At 44.8% G+C, this 12,866-nt stretch overlaps 1 protein-coding gene across 9 annotated transcripts in view; it reads left to right on the forward strand.

Moving 5' to 3' along the window:
• Window positions 1–12,866, forward strand: part of MSH3 (mutS homolog 3) — a 198,101-nt gene that overhangs the window by 111,005 nt on the left and 74,230 nt on the right. For all 9 annotated transcript variants that reach the window (XM_065550149.1, XM_042855881.2, XM_042855882.2 and 6 more), the window contains one exon: window positions 10,012–10,180. In XM_065550149.1, the coding sequence (XP_065406221.1) occupies window positions 10,012–10,180 (169 nt within the window). The remainder of the gene's footprint in view (window positions 1–10,011; window positions 10,181–12,866) is intronic.

Genomic DNA, 12,866 nt, shown 5'->3' on the forward strand with positions numbered 1-12,866 from the left:
AACTCAGAGAAGGGAAACAGTCTCTCCTGTGTTCTCAATGCTCTCCCTTTGCTTTCCTCACCAGTTTTGAGAGGTTGACTTTAAAACTTGAATATTCTTTCAGTGTAGCTTTTTGTGCATAATATGTTTATAGAATGGACATTATGAGCTTGAAATTGTGTGTCCTCTAAGTTTTAGGTCCAGCTCTGCCCCAACTGCCTGTGTGAAATTGGGCAAATTTCACTCAACCTTTTTCTGAAGGTTCCATATCTGTAAAATGGACATACCACTTACCTCATAGTGGTGTTATGAGACTTAGTTTGTGAAATGCTTTGAGATCCTCTGATGAAAAGTGCTATGTATATAATTATTTATACTATATTTGGGCAGCACAGTAATACAATAAATCCCTTGCTTCAAACAAAATAAGCTGCCCTGAAATTAATTTTATTTATTTTGCACCTTCTGTCTCTTGATGTGCTCTTCATGATTTGCCTGTTAATCTATTTTTTAACAGGATTACATTTCATATTCCAAATCTCTGAGTACTTTTAAAATAGATGTTAATTTTAAAATAATTTACAAAAAATGTTTTCATCTTTCTCCGCAGCAGGGATTGAAAAATTAACTGAGCCAAAATCTAGGACTGCCAATATTTGCTCTTGGACCAGTGACAGATTTAAGGGCAATTAGAGAATTAAAAGGTTAGAAACACTTGCTGTGTCCTGTTGGATAGCTGGGATTATAGGTTTTCTATTGATATGTAGCATTCATTTATAGGTCTGACAGGGTGTGAGATAGAAGACCTTATCATCATACCACCTGATTTATGGAAAATCTTTACTATAGCTACTTTTTAGAAGTTTTAAAAATATAAGTTCTTATTTTTCTATCACTATGTACATGGTAACTAAGACAGCTTGCTGTTGTAGATGGAGTAATACAAAAAATAGTACCAATGAAAATGTTAGTCTAATTTTTTTCTAAATCCAAAGTTTCCTCTAAAAGAATATAAACAGAAAATATCATCACATACCATAATGCAAATGGTTTATTTGAATTTGTTTTTGTTAACCAGGAAAACTCACTCATGGCTTTGTTATGCATTTCAAACATATGCAGGAGTTTCATACTTGTGCCAGTAAAACCTGTATTTTACCACAGTTCATCATGTATTTTGTATATATATAGACACTCTGTGTGTGTTGTTGTTTTTGTTATTATATTTTATATTGTATTCCTAAAAATTCTTTTGAAAAGTACTACTGACTCTAAAACCCTAAAAATGCCTAAATATCTGCAGTTGCCATTTTTGGAAATTTGCCCTTTTTGTTTTCAGTAGGTGGCGGCACAAGGCAATGACAGCAGCCGGCTAGCAGCTGTCTTTCTCCTACAATTCCTCTGAAAATAGGTCTAATCAGCAGTAAGAGTTTCTGAAAAATACAGTATTATAAAATGCAGGCTTTACTTTCTCCTGTATAATATCTATATTAGGATCTCCGAGTCAGAGCTCATCTCAATGTTATGCTATTGGCTCTAGTTCAAGTTTTGTTTTTGTGAAAAGGGAATTTGGGTTAGGTACAATAAAGTAGGGTTTTTTAGTTATTTTTACTATTTGTAACATGCCTGGATTTATTTTCTCTTCAGATATCAGATTTCACAGCTATGACATAATAATCTTCTTCCCCTTATCGTATTGACTGGAGTCAGGTTGTCATGCAAGCATCAGTCATCTTTGTTAGTGCACAAGGTCGCTAAGGTACACCTGCTTCCCATCTTCTTTGATGCAATCCATCCATCACTATTTTGGCTTTCCTTGGGCTCTCTTTTCTACTAACCTCTCCTACTATGCTGTCTTCACCAGGTCCCCTTCATTCATCTTCTCTATGTATCCAAACCAGCAGAGTCACACTTCTTGGATTTTATCAGCTACATCAGGGACTTTGACTTCCGTCCTAATACTTTCATTTCAAAATCTGTCTCTTCAAGTAACTCCTTTCATGACACACAGACATCTCATCTCAAACACCTGTAGAAGTTGAACCTGCTGTTTCCTAATTTCCCATGGTCGTGCACCATATAACACTGCAGGAAACGCCATTGTTCTGGATAGTTGGTCATTCAGTCTCAGTATGCTTGTCATGAAGAACACCTCCACACTCTCCCAGCACTCTAGAGTCTAGACTGTATCTCGTGTTCAAACTCATCATCTTCCATAACGCAGGCACCAAGGTACATGAGTTTGCTAGTCGGATTATCCCTGCTACTTAATCTCTGTCCAATTTCCCTGCAGCACCTCTACTGACCCACGTGACCTATATCTTAGTTGTGCTCACTTTTATCCCATGCCTGTCTAGCTGGTCATACCACTGATTTGCAATTTCCTCTAGTGTTTTCTTTTGAGGATGCCTATATTTCTATGTCATCTGCAGATACAAACGTCTCAGCTTTTTCCATTTGAGTTATTCCTGTTGACGTAGACCATCAATGTGACAAACAGGATTGTACTGAAGGCTGATCATGAGGCCTTATTCCCAACTCCTTGTATTTGGTACCAGCTCCTTATTGATGGTTCTTCAAGTGCTTGCTCATGTTGATTCCATTCTAGGGATGCGTGCACCCCTTGCGCGGTCATCAGAGATTTTTGCCTTAGCGATATCCGTAGGGTCAGCAGTGGCGCCCCCTTGAATGCCGTGTCCATGCGTCGGTATACCAGGGACTGCCAACCTTACGCCCTCTCAGTTCCTTCTTACCGCCCGTGGTGGTGGGTCGGAGTGCCTTTCCTTCTATAGCAAGGGCTAGTGGTTTTGTCTCTACTGACTCGAGTCTTAGGTAAATAGTTTACGGCCTTGTAAATAGTTTGTTTATAGTAGTTAGTGTTAAGTAGTTGCTAAATATAGTTAGAAGTTAGAGTCCCAGCGGCAGCTTTGCCCCAGGCAGGGCATGCCCTGGTCTCCCGTGTTTAAGCCCAGCGCACACTGTAACAGGCCTATGCCTGTAAGTGACCCCCATAGCAGCTGCCTCAAGTGCTTGGGGGAATCACACACGAAGGACAAGTGCCATATTTGTAAGAACTTTCAGCCCAGGACTCGGAGGGAGCAGGATATTTGTTTGTGGGCTCTCCTCATGGAGTCTGCCCTTCATCTGGCTTCCAAGCCATCTCGCCAAGACTCGCCGAGTACCTCGGCACCCAAGAAGGAAGCAAGAAGGCACAGCTCCCCAACACCAGGCAAGACAGGCCATAGGAAGGGACACAGCAGGGGCTGCCCGGCCCCTCCAGAGCCACCTGTCCATGTCTCCCCAGTCGGGGTCCTTAACCCCTTAGAAGCTCCACCACCGACTACTGGGAGCAGTATGGGACCCAAACCCCTGACGGCACCAGTGCCTTCCCAAGCTCCCCTGGTGCCGAGAGATCAGAGGCCTCCACCTGCGCCGCCAACACAGCACACGCTGCAGGAAACGGCAATGGCTTCCCACAAGGGCAAACCAGATGCTAAGACCCCTCAGGGGGCAATGGAGCGTCGCTGATCCCCAAGACGAGACAGCGCTCTCCACCTACTCACTGCAGATTGCTGGAGTTGCAGTCCAGATCCTCTGGAGCTCTCCCTCGGTCCTCGGCACCACAATCGCGGTCCCTGCCATCTCAGCGTGGATTGCCTAAAGGGAGGTGCCAGTCTCGGTACTACTGGCACCGTTCGCCCTCCTGCCGGTTGTCCTCTCAGCACAGATCTCGGTCGCCTGCCCAGTGGGAGCACTCGCTGTCTCGTCTCCGGTGACCCCGGCTCCAACACTGGTTCCCTTGTTACAGGCACCGATCTTTGGTGGCAACAGTCAGCAGGCAGACTCAGGTGTCAACGGCTCCACTGTGGTCGCTGGAAGGGGATTCCTCTGGCACGGAAGGGAGGTTCAACCCCTCGCTCAGACCCCATCGGCGCCATTGGGCACCCAAGACCACGTCGACAGTGCCGCCTTGGCAGCACGGTCAGTGGCTAGCACAGTGGCCTTATTGGGGTGCATGGGGAGTGCCAGTCATGGTGATGCCTCCTTCGCACTGGTCATCTGCCACCGCCTCGGAGCAACAGCTGGCGGCACTGGGCTCGGTGCATGAGATCCTGTCATAAATATAAAGGGAAGGGTAACAACCCTTATGTATGCAGTAACATAAAATCCCTCCTGGCCAGAGGTACAGAATCCCCTTACCTGTAAGGGATTTATCAGTTCAATTAACCTAGTTGGCACCTGACCAGAAGGACCAATGGGAAAAGAAGATACCTTCAAATCTGATGGGGGGAAGTTTTGTTTGTGCTCTCTTTGTTTGTGCTCTCTTGGACAGAGAGAGGGACCAGGGAAAAAACATCTCCTAAAAACATACCTGAAATGAGCATCTAAGATTACAGAAATTGTAAGTAAAGCAAGGAAATGCGTTAGATTATCTTTTGTTTTAGCTTGTGAATTTTCCCCTTGCTAAGAGGTAGTTTTATTCCTGTTTTTTGTAACTGTAAAGTTGAGTCCAGAGGGGAGTCCTCTGTGTTTTAAATCTTTTATTACCCTGTAAAGTTACCTTCCCATCCTGATTTTGCAGATGTGATTCTTTTACTTTCTTTTTAATAAAATTCTTCTTTTAAGAACCTGATTGATTTTCAGTGTCCTAAAAACTAGGGATTGGTCTGTACTAACTTTAACCTATTGGTTGGTATATTATTCTTAAGCCTCCCCAGGAGAGAGGGTGAAGGGGTTTGCAGGGATATTTTTTGGGGGGAGGATAGGGCTCCAAGTGGCCCCTCCCTGAATGTTTGTTTAAATTACTTGGTGGTGGCAGCAATACCGGCCAAGGAAAGGAATTTGTGCGTTGGGGAAGTTTTAACCTAAGCTGGTGGAATATGAGCTTTCATGCGGGTCTCCACATCTGTACCCCAGAGTTCAGAGTGGGGAGGGAACCTTGACAGACCCACTCAGAAGTTGGGGTAGAGACTGCACCTACCCCCAAACTCCCCCTCCCCCATGGGAGATGTTGCCCCTGATCCTCCCCTGGTGGTCAGTCATCATCCTCATCCCCAGACAAGGTAGGTGGGGGACCCTCGAGGGCCAGCCCGCTGGACAGTTTTAAGGAACACCAGGTCCTGCTTTGACGGGTGGCCTAGAACTTGGGCCTACAGGTGGAGGAGATGGCCGAACAGGTGGACAACTTGTTCAATGTCCTCTTGGCTGCTACCCTGGCAGTGCATGATGTGGTCCTGAAAATTGCCAAGGCCCTCTGGAAAACCCTGTCTTCCATCCCTCTCATCTCCAAAAGGGACGAAAAAAAGTACTTCGTCCCGGCCAAAGGGTTCGAGTACCTTTATATCCATCTACCTCCAGGATCACAGGTTGTCTCTGCAGCCAATGAAAAAGACAAGCAGGGGCACACTAGTTCAACTCCCAAAAATAAAGAGGCCAAAAGACTGGACCTTTCTGGGAGAAAAATTTATTCCACTTCCAATTCCGGGTGGTGAACCATCAGGCCCTATTGGGCAGGTACAATTTTAATTTATGGGACTCCCTCCATAAGTTTAAAGGAGTCCCTCCCGCAGGGTCTGGCCCAAGAATTCGGCACCGTAGTGGAGGAAAGCACCGCAGCGGCTAGGTGCTCCCTCCAAATGGTGTGGGATGCGGTGGCTTCAGACCGCCAGTGTTTCCCAAGAGATGCAGACCTCGATCCAGGACCGTCCATTCCTTGGAAATGGTCTCTTCTCTGTACAAACGGATGCGAGGCTGCATGGGTTGAAGGACACTTGAGCCACCCTTCACTCGCTGGGTATGCATATGCCACAGTCTGCTCAGAAGCAGTTCCAGCCGCCCAAGCCACCAAGGCCTTGGCAGCCTCATCAAGTGCCTGCAAGGAGAAAGGATAGAGACATGAGCTTTAGTTGTCGCTGCCCTTCCTCCTCTCACTCACCCACGCAGTCCAACCCGGCAAAGCATCCCAGGGGCCAGAAGCGCTCATTTTGAAGGTGAGCTTGAGAGTGACACCTCAGTCAGTTCCCCAGATCCACCTTATTCTTTCCTCAGCCATCTTCATGCCTACCGTTAGGTCTGTTCGCAGGTCACCTCGGACCACTGGGTGCTGGACATAATATCTTAGGGCTATACCCTGCAATTTTCGGACGCCCCTTCCTCTCCATCTCTCTTCAGGGACTCTTCTCACGAGCAACTCCTCGTCCAAGAGGTCGAGAACCTCCTGCGCCTGTGGGCAGTGGAGGAGGTCCCTCGGGACATGAAGGGGAAATGGTTCTATTCCCGCTACTTCCTAATCCTGAAAGCAAAAGGGGGCCTGTGACCAGGGTCCTAGTGGGGAGCCAGCTGTGGTCACTCAATTAGGGTGAACTGCAAAGAAAGGGGCAGCAAAACCCCCCAAAACTGGTGGCTATTCCAATACTTAGATTTAACAAGCCTGCATAAAACAGCTTTTTTATTACCTTACTGGTTACTCAGGAGTCCAAATAACACAGTTCTCTTAAAATGGTCCAGCCTCAGGCCTCCATCCAGGTACCAACGTTAAATATGATGAAAATTTCTGTAAATCTTATTTCATCATGTAAAAGAAAAGGTTCTACCAATCCCAAAGGATCGGACACATTACCTCCCAGGTTAATGAATGTTTCAGATCTTGCCCAAGTTCATGCTACAGCCAATTCTTATTAACTAAACTAAAATTTATTAAAAAGCAAGTGAGAGAATGGTTAAAAGATCAATATATACATACAGACATGACTTCATTGAAGTGCAGATTCATAGCTGAGATGGTGAGCTTTGTAGTTGCAAAGAGTTCCTTTAGAATTCAGTTCATAGGTCATAGTCCAATGTCTTAATCTCATATTCAGGGCGTACCAGCATAACTTGGATCTCAGTCTTGTGACTCAAACTTGCCCTGATGAAGTCTAAGCAGATCTGAGATGACAGAATCAGGACCCAAGGATCTTTTATATAACTTCATGTCGTCTTTGACAAGTTGTGATTTCCTCAGTGAACAAAAGGTAATTAGGATGACTATGAAGGAGGTCCATCACCGGTATTTGGCTATACAAATTAACATAAGGCCATTTACTTGTTCATCCACCATTCACAGTACATTTCAAAGAGAGATGAATACTGAGATATCCCATGTTTACAATTCATTTAAATATTAGAATACAGCATAGACAGGAACAGTTAATTACATTGTCCACCCTACCCATACGTATGTAAATACACAAAAACACAAACATTATCTCCCCATGTGTCTTTTGAGGATTATTTATTTTGCAGGATGTTTAACCTTTTCTACCCAGGTGCCACCCCACTATTTCTTAATCCCAAAAGCGAAAGGGGGACTCAGACCCATTCTGAACCTGTGTCGCCTCAACAAGCCTTTCAAAAAGTTGAAGTTTTGCATGGTTTCCCTGGCTTCCATCATCCCCTCCCTGGATCCAGGAGACTGGTACGCCGCCCTCGACTTGACGGATCCTTATTCCCATATTCCCAGGTCACAGATGTTTCCTCCGTTTCATAGTGGATGGGCGTCATTTTCAATTCACGGTGTTGCCCTTTGGTCTCTCATTGGCCCCCAGGGTATTCACAAAATGTATGGCGTCAGTGGCTGCTTAGCTGAGATGTCGAGGAGTCTGGTCTTCCTGTATCTCGACGACTGGCTCATCAAGGGAAGGTCTTAGGAGTAAGTGCAGAGGAGCCTCGATCTGGTGCGTTCCACTTGCTGTGACCTGGGCCTGTTAATAAACAAGAGAAAATCCACCTTATTGCCCATCCAGCAAATAGAGTTCATTGGGCCGGTTCTCGATTCCACACAGCCAGAGCCTTCCTTCCAGAAGCGTGTTTTCAGGCCATGTCGGACCTGATCTCCCATGTAGAGAACCACCTGCTCACCACAGCTCACACCTGCCTGCAGCTGTTGGGCCACATGGCCATGTGTACATATGTGGTCAGTCATGCTTGGCTCCATCTCCAGCACATGGTGTAGGTCTACATCCCCAACAGGCACGACCTGGACTGGGTAGTGAGGGTGCCAAACCACATCAGATCATCCCTGGATTGGTGGTTGGACCCCAGGTTGGTGTTGGAGGGCGTCCCCTTCGTGACCCCGTCGGTCAGCGATGCTTCAGACCTGGGCTGGGGAGCCCACCTGGGCGAGCTGAGCACCCACGGCCACTGGTTGCGGGACCATCTGGCCCTCCGCATCAACGTCAGGGATCTCAGAGTGGTTCGCCTGGGCTGCCAGGCTTTCTTGTTCCACCTGAAGGGCAAAGTGGTGCAGGTCCTGATGGACAATATCACCGCAATGTATTATATGATCAGGCATGGTGGTTCCAGATCTTCAGCCCCTTGTCAAGGAGCTCTCTGCCTTTGGGATTTTTGTGTGTGGTATGCCATTCATCTGATAGCCGCACACCTGCCTAGCACCAGGAACGTCTTGGTGGATCATATCAGCAGGACCTTCTCATCTCGCCACGAGTGGTTGCTCCATCTGTAGGCGGTCAGTATTATCTTCTGGAAGTGGGGAACTCCCCAGGTGGACTTGTTCACGTCCTGTCAGAATGGGAAATGCCACATGTTCTGTTCACTCTGGGGGATGGACAGGGGATCCCTATCAGACGCTTTCCTGCTCCCGTGATCAGGAGCCCTGATGTACACCACCTCACCAGTGCCATTGATCCACAGAGTCCTCATGAAGATCAAACAGGAAAGGGTGAAGGTTATCCTAATAGCCCCCAAGTGGCCTCGCCAACACTGGTTTAGAATGCTGCTGGACCTTTTGGTAGCTGCCCCGCTGCAACTACCGCTGGCCGTACCCGCTGTCCCAGAACAGGAAAAAAGGCTAAATTTATCAAAGTTGGTTTTTGTGTTACAGATATAAAAAAAGTGTGTTATGTTTAGTGTTGTATTGCACAACAGAAATAATAAGACGACACTAATTTGGCACAGTTGGCTCCCAAATAATCATGTTAATTAACTATATGTAAATATACAAGGCCTAGCTTAATGCAGATTGCTCCTCTGAGTCGTTTCTAGTGACTTCTAAAACTTAAAAAACAGTGAGCACCACTACAGAACTCACAAACTACTTAAATGACTACACTATTTCTATATACTACAATTAGTTAAACCAGTGGTTCTCAACTGGGGGTACACAGAGGTCTTCCGGGGGTATATCAACACATCTAGATATTTGCCTAGTTTTACAACAGGCTACATAAAAAGCACTAGCGAAGTCCATACAAACTAAAATTTCATGCAGACGGTGACTTGTTTATACTGCTCTATATACTATACACTTTCACTTCAAAGGGGTGTGTTGTCCCAAAACATGTTCTGATTACTGTTGTAGGTGATCTATATGGGGCATTTCACCATAGTTATTAAATCCTCAGACTCTCCATATTTTCTCAGAACTGGTGTGAGCATCCTTCTGTCCACTTTATTATATGTCTTTTCTAGGTCTGTAAAAACACAGAAGCTGTACTATTGATGTGCTAACAGCTTTTCTATCTCTGATCAGATTACAAATGTGGCAGCTATGCTATGACATCAGAAGATTATATTTTTGTATTTGTTCTAAAATTAGAAATATTTCTATTATAGGTGGGGATGGTAGTGACTTATTAAGGTGGAAAAATAGTATGTGATCATGTAATCAAAGTCAATCTTATAATGCATACGCACAAGGGGGCCAAAATAAAGGTGCACAGGCAGCTTCCTTCATTCTGTCATTTTCTAACTTTTGAGTGCTTGATTTAAAAACACTAACATGGGTGGCTTTATTCTGTGTGTAATTTATAAGTGTAGTATACTCTTTCAGTTAGACCATATCTGTGGAATGCATGTTTTTCTCCTTGTGAAGTTACATGTTTTATGCATTTTGAAAGGAGAGAGGAGCAAATACATAATATGGTACACTCAAAACTATATGGGTACCAGATAACTTGTGTTTATTGATGGAAATAAACAATTATATCGAAACAGAATTCTGGAATACATCATTTTTCTGTTTCCTATAAATAGAACTGGAGATAAAACCCAATTGTTCAAGGATCTTACAGACTTCCCTACTATCAGAAAGCAGAAGGATGACATTCAGAAGGTGATTTCCCAGATCCAATTTCATCTGCAAGAAATACGACAAATGATAAAGAACCCTCATGCAGAGTATGTTACAGTGTCAGGACAAGAGGTAATACACAAAATGACCTAAGTGATATTTATATATGCCTACCAGTGCATGCCAAAAAAATAACTTACATTTACCTGAAAGATTAATTAAACCATGTCACTAGATAAAAAACAATTCCGGCTGCGAGAAGAAGTCTGTTGGGATGCATTGTCTTATTGTCTTGTTATTTTTAATAATATTGTCCTTACCTTACCGCTTTTTTATTTAATTCACCATGGATATTCTGTCTTTGCAGTGTCTTCAGGGTTTTGTGGGGATGGAATTCTTTTTAGTACAGTTCAGTTTGGTTCATGAATAGTTTGCTTCCATCAGTATTTGGCTTCCAAAGACTGTTAACATGGTTGCATTGAGACTTTTGGTAAAACATTTCTGATGTTATATTCTGGGATATTTTTATTGAACCAGGAAGCACAGCATTAAAAGAATTTTACAGAAAAGAAAAATAATCTTTAAGGAACTGGTAAAAATTTGTAATTTGTCCCTCTCTTCTCTCATTCTTTTTTATTTATTATTTCTATTACTGTAGTACTTAAGAGTCCTAGCAATGGACCAGGACCTATTGTATTAGATGCTGTACAAACACAGAACAAAAATATGATCTGTGTCCCAGAGAGCTTGCAGGATAAGTATAAGATAGCAGATGGGTATACACAGACCAATGGGGGAGTAGAATCATACGGTTAGAAGGGATAGAAAAGGTCATCTAGTCTAATCCCCTTCCAAGATGCAGGATTTGTTGTGTCTAAACCATCCAAGACAGATGGCTATCCAGCATCCTTTTGAAAATATCCAATGAAGGAGCCTCCACAATCTCCCTAGGTACATCTGCTATCCTGTAGAATCATAGAATCACAGAATATCAGGGTTGGAAGGGACCTCAGGAGGTCATCTAGTCCAACCCCCTGCTCAAAGCAGGACCAATCCCCAACTAAATCATCCCAGCCAGGGCTTTGTCAAGCCTAACCTTGATCTCGCATCACGCACCCTGCCAGTGCAACCCATGTTAGTGTCCATGAATCAACCCCTGTGGTTGACTAGAGCCTGTATAATTATGCTGCAGTGGTTTATGTGCTCCTTGCGAAGACCAAATTATAGGCATGTGAGTCTCATCAGAGGCCCCAGTGCAGTTTGGAAAGCCCATTCTCTCAAAACCAGCTATTATTTCAGGAACATTTGTAATGCCTCCAGTCTTTGGATACATCACAGTCCTGATTGCCTCACAAAGCTCTGCCACAACAACCCCCACAATTGATTTGCCAGCTCCAAACTGGTTAGTCACAAATCTATAGAATCATAGAATATCAGGCTTGGAAGGGACCTCAAAAGGTCATCTAGTCCAACCCCCTGCTCAAAGCAGAACCAGTTCCCAACTAAATCATCCTAGCCAGGGCTTTGTCAAGCCTGACCTTAAAAATCTCTAAGGACGGAGAGTCCACCACTTCCCTAGGTAACCCATTCCAGTGCTTCACCACCCTCCTAGTGAAAAAGTTTTTCCTAATATCCAACCTAAACCTCCCCCAGTGCAACTTGAGACCATTGCCCCTTGTTCTGTCATCTGAGAACAGTCTAGATCCATCCTCTTTGGACCCCCCCCTTTCAGGTAGTTGAAAGCAGCTATCAAATCCCCCCTCATTCTTCTCTTCTGCAAACTAAATAATTCCAGTTCCCTCAGCCTCTCCTCATAAATCATGTGCTCCAGCCCCCTAATCCTTTTTGTTGCCCTCTGCTGGACATTTCCCAATTTTCAACATCCTTCTTGTAGTGTGGATACAGTGTTCCAGATGAGGCCTCATCAATGCTGAATAGAGGGGAATGATCATGCCCCTCGATCTGCTGGCAGTGCTTGTACTTATACAGCCTAAAACGCCATTAGCCTTCTTGGTAACAAGGGCACACTGTTGACTCATATCCAGCTTCTAGTCCACTGTAACCCCTAGGTCCTTTTCTGCAGAACTGCTGCCTAGCCACTCAGTCTCTAGACTGTAGCAGTGCATGGGATTATTCCGTCCTAAGTGCAGGACTCTGCACTTGTCCTTATTGAAGCTCATCAGATTTCTTTTGGCCCAGTCCTCTAATTTGTCTAGCTCCCTCTGTATCCTATCCCTACCCTCCAGCGTATCTACCACTTCTCTCAGTTTAGTGTCATCTGCAGACTTGCTGAGGGAGCAATCCATGCCATCCTACAGATCATTCATGAAGATATTGAACAAAACCTGTCCCAGGACCGACCCTTGGGACACTCCGCTTGATACCGGCTGCCAACTATAGTATTCTAGGATGGCCAGTTTCCAGATGACTACAACAACTTGCTTCTGGATCAGCCTGGCCTCTCTCATGAGGATGTCCTAGTACTGGAATATTGGGACAAACTGATCATAAACCTCCTGGAATATATGCTGCTTCACACGGAAGTGCTGGATCCACTATTGGTCATCCCAGGTCCACGTGACAATGTGATCCAACCAGTCTGTGCTTGTGGCCCTGCTCCAGAAGCACCAGTCTGCCTGGGGAGAATCACTCTCTGAGAAGTGCCTTTGTCAGTTTAAAAACTGCTGGTAAAATGTCCACCTGTGTCTTACAGGGGCTCTGCCTGATTCCTGAAATAGAACTAACAGTGCGAGGTAGAGAAATTCTTCCTCCAGATCAGGATCCATGTTGCTGGCGCTGGCTTCTGGGAGCATGCGGA

This window comes from Chrysemys picta, chromosome 6 (assembly GCF_011386835.1).
Source record: "Chrysemys picta bellii isolate R12L10 chromosome 6, ASM1138683v2, whole genome shotgun sequence".
Taxonomy (NCBI): domain Eukaryota; kingdom Metazoa; phylum Chordata; order Testudines; family Emydidae; genus Chrysemys; species Chrysemys picta.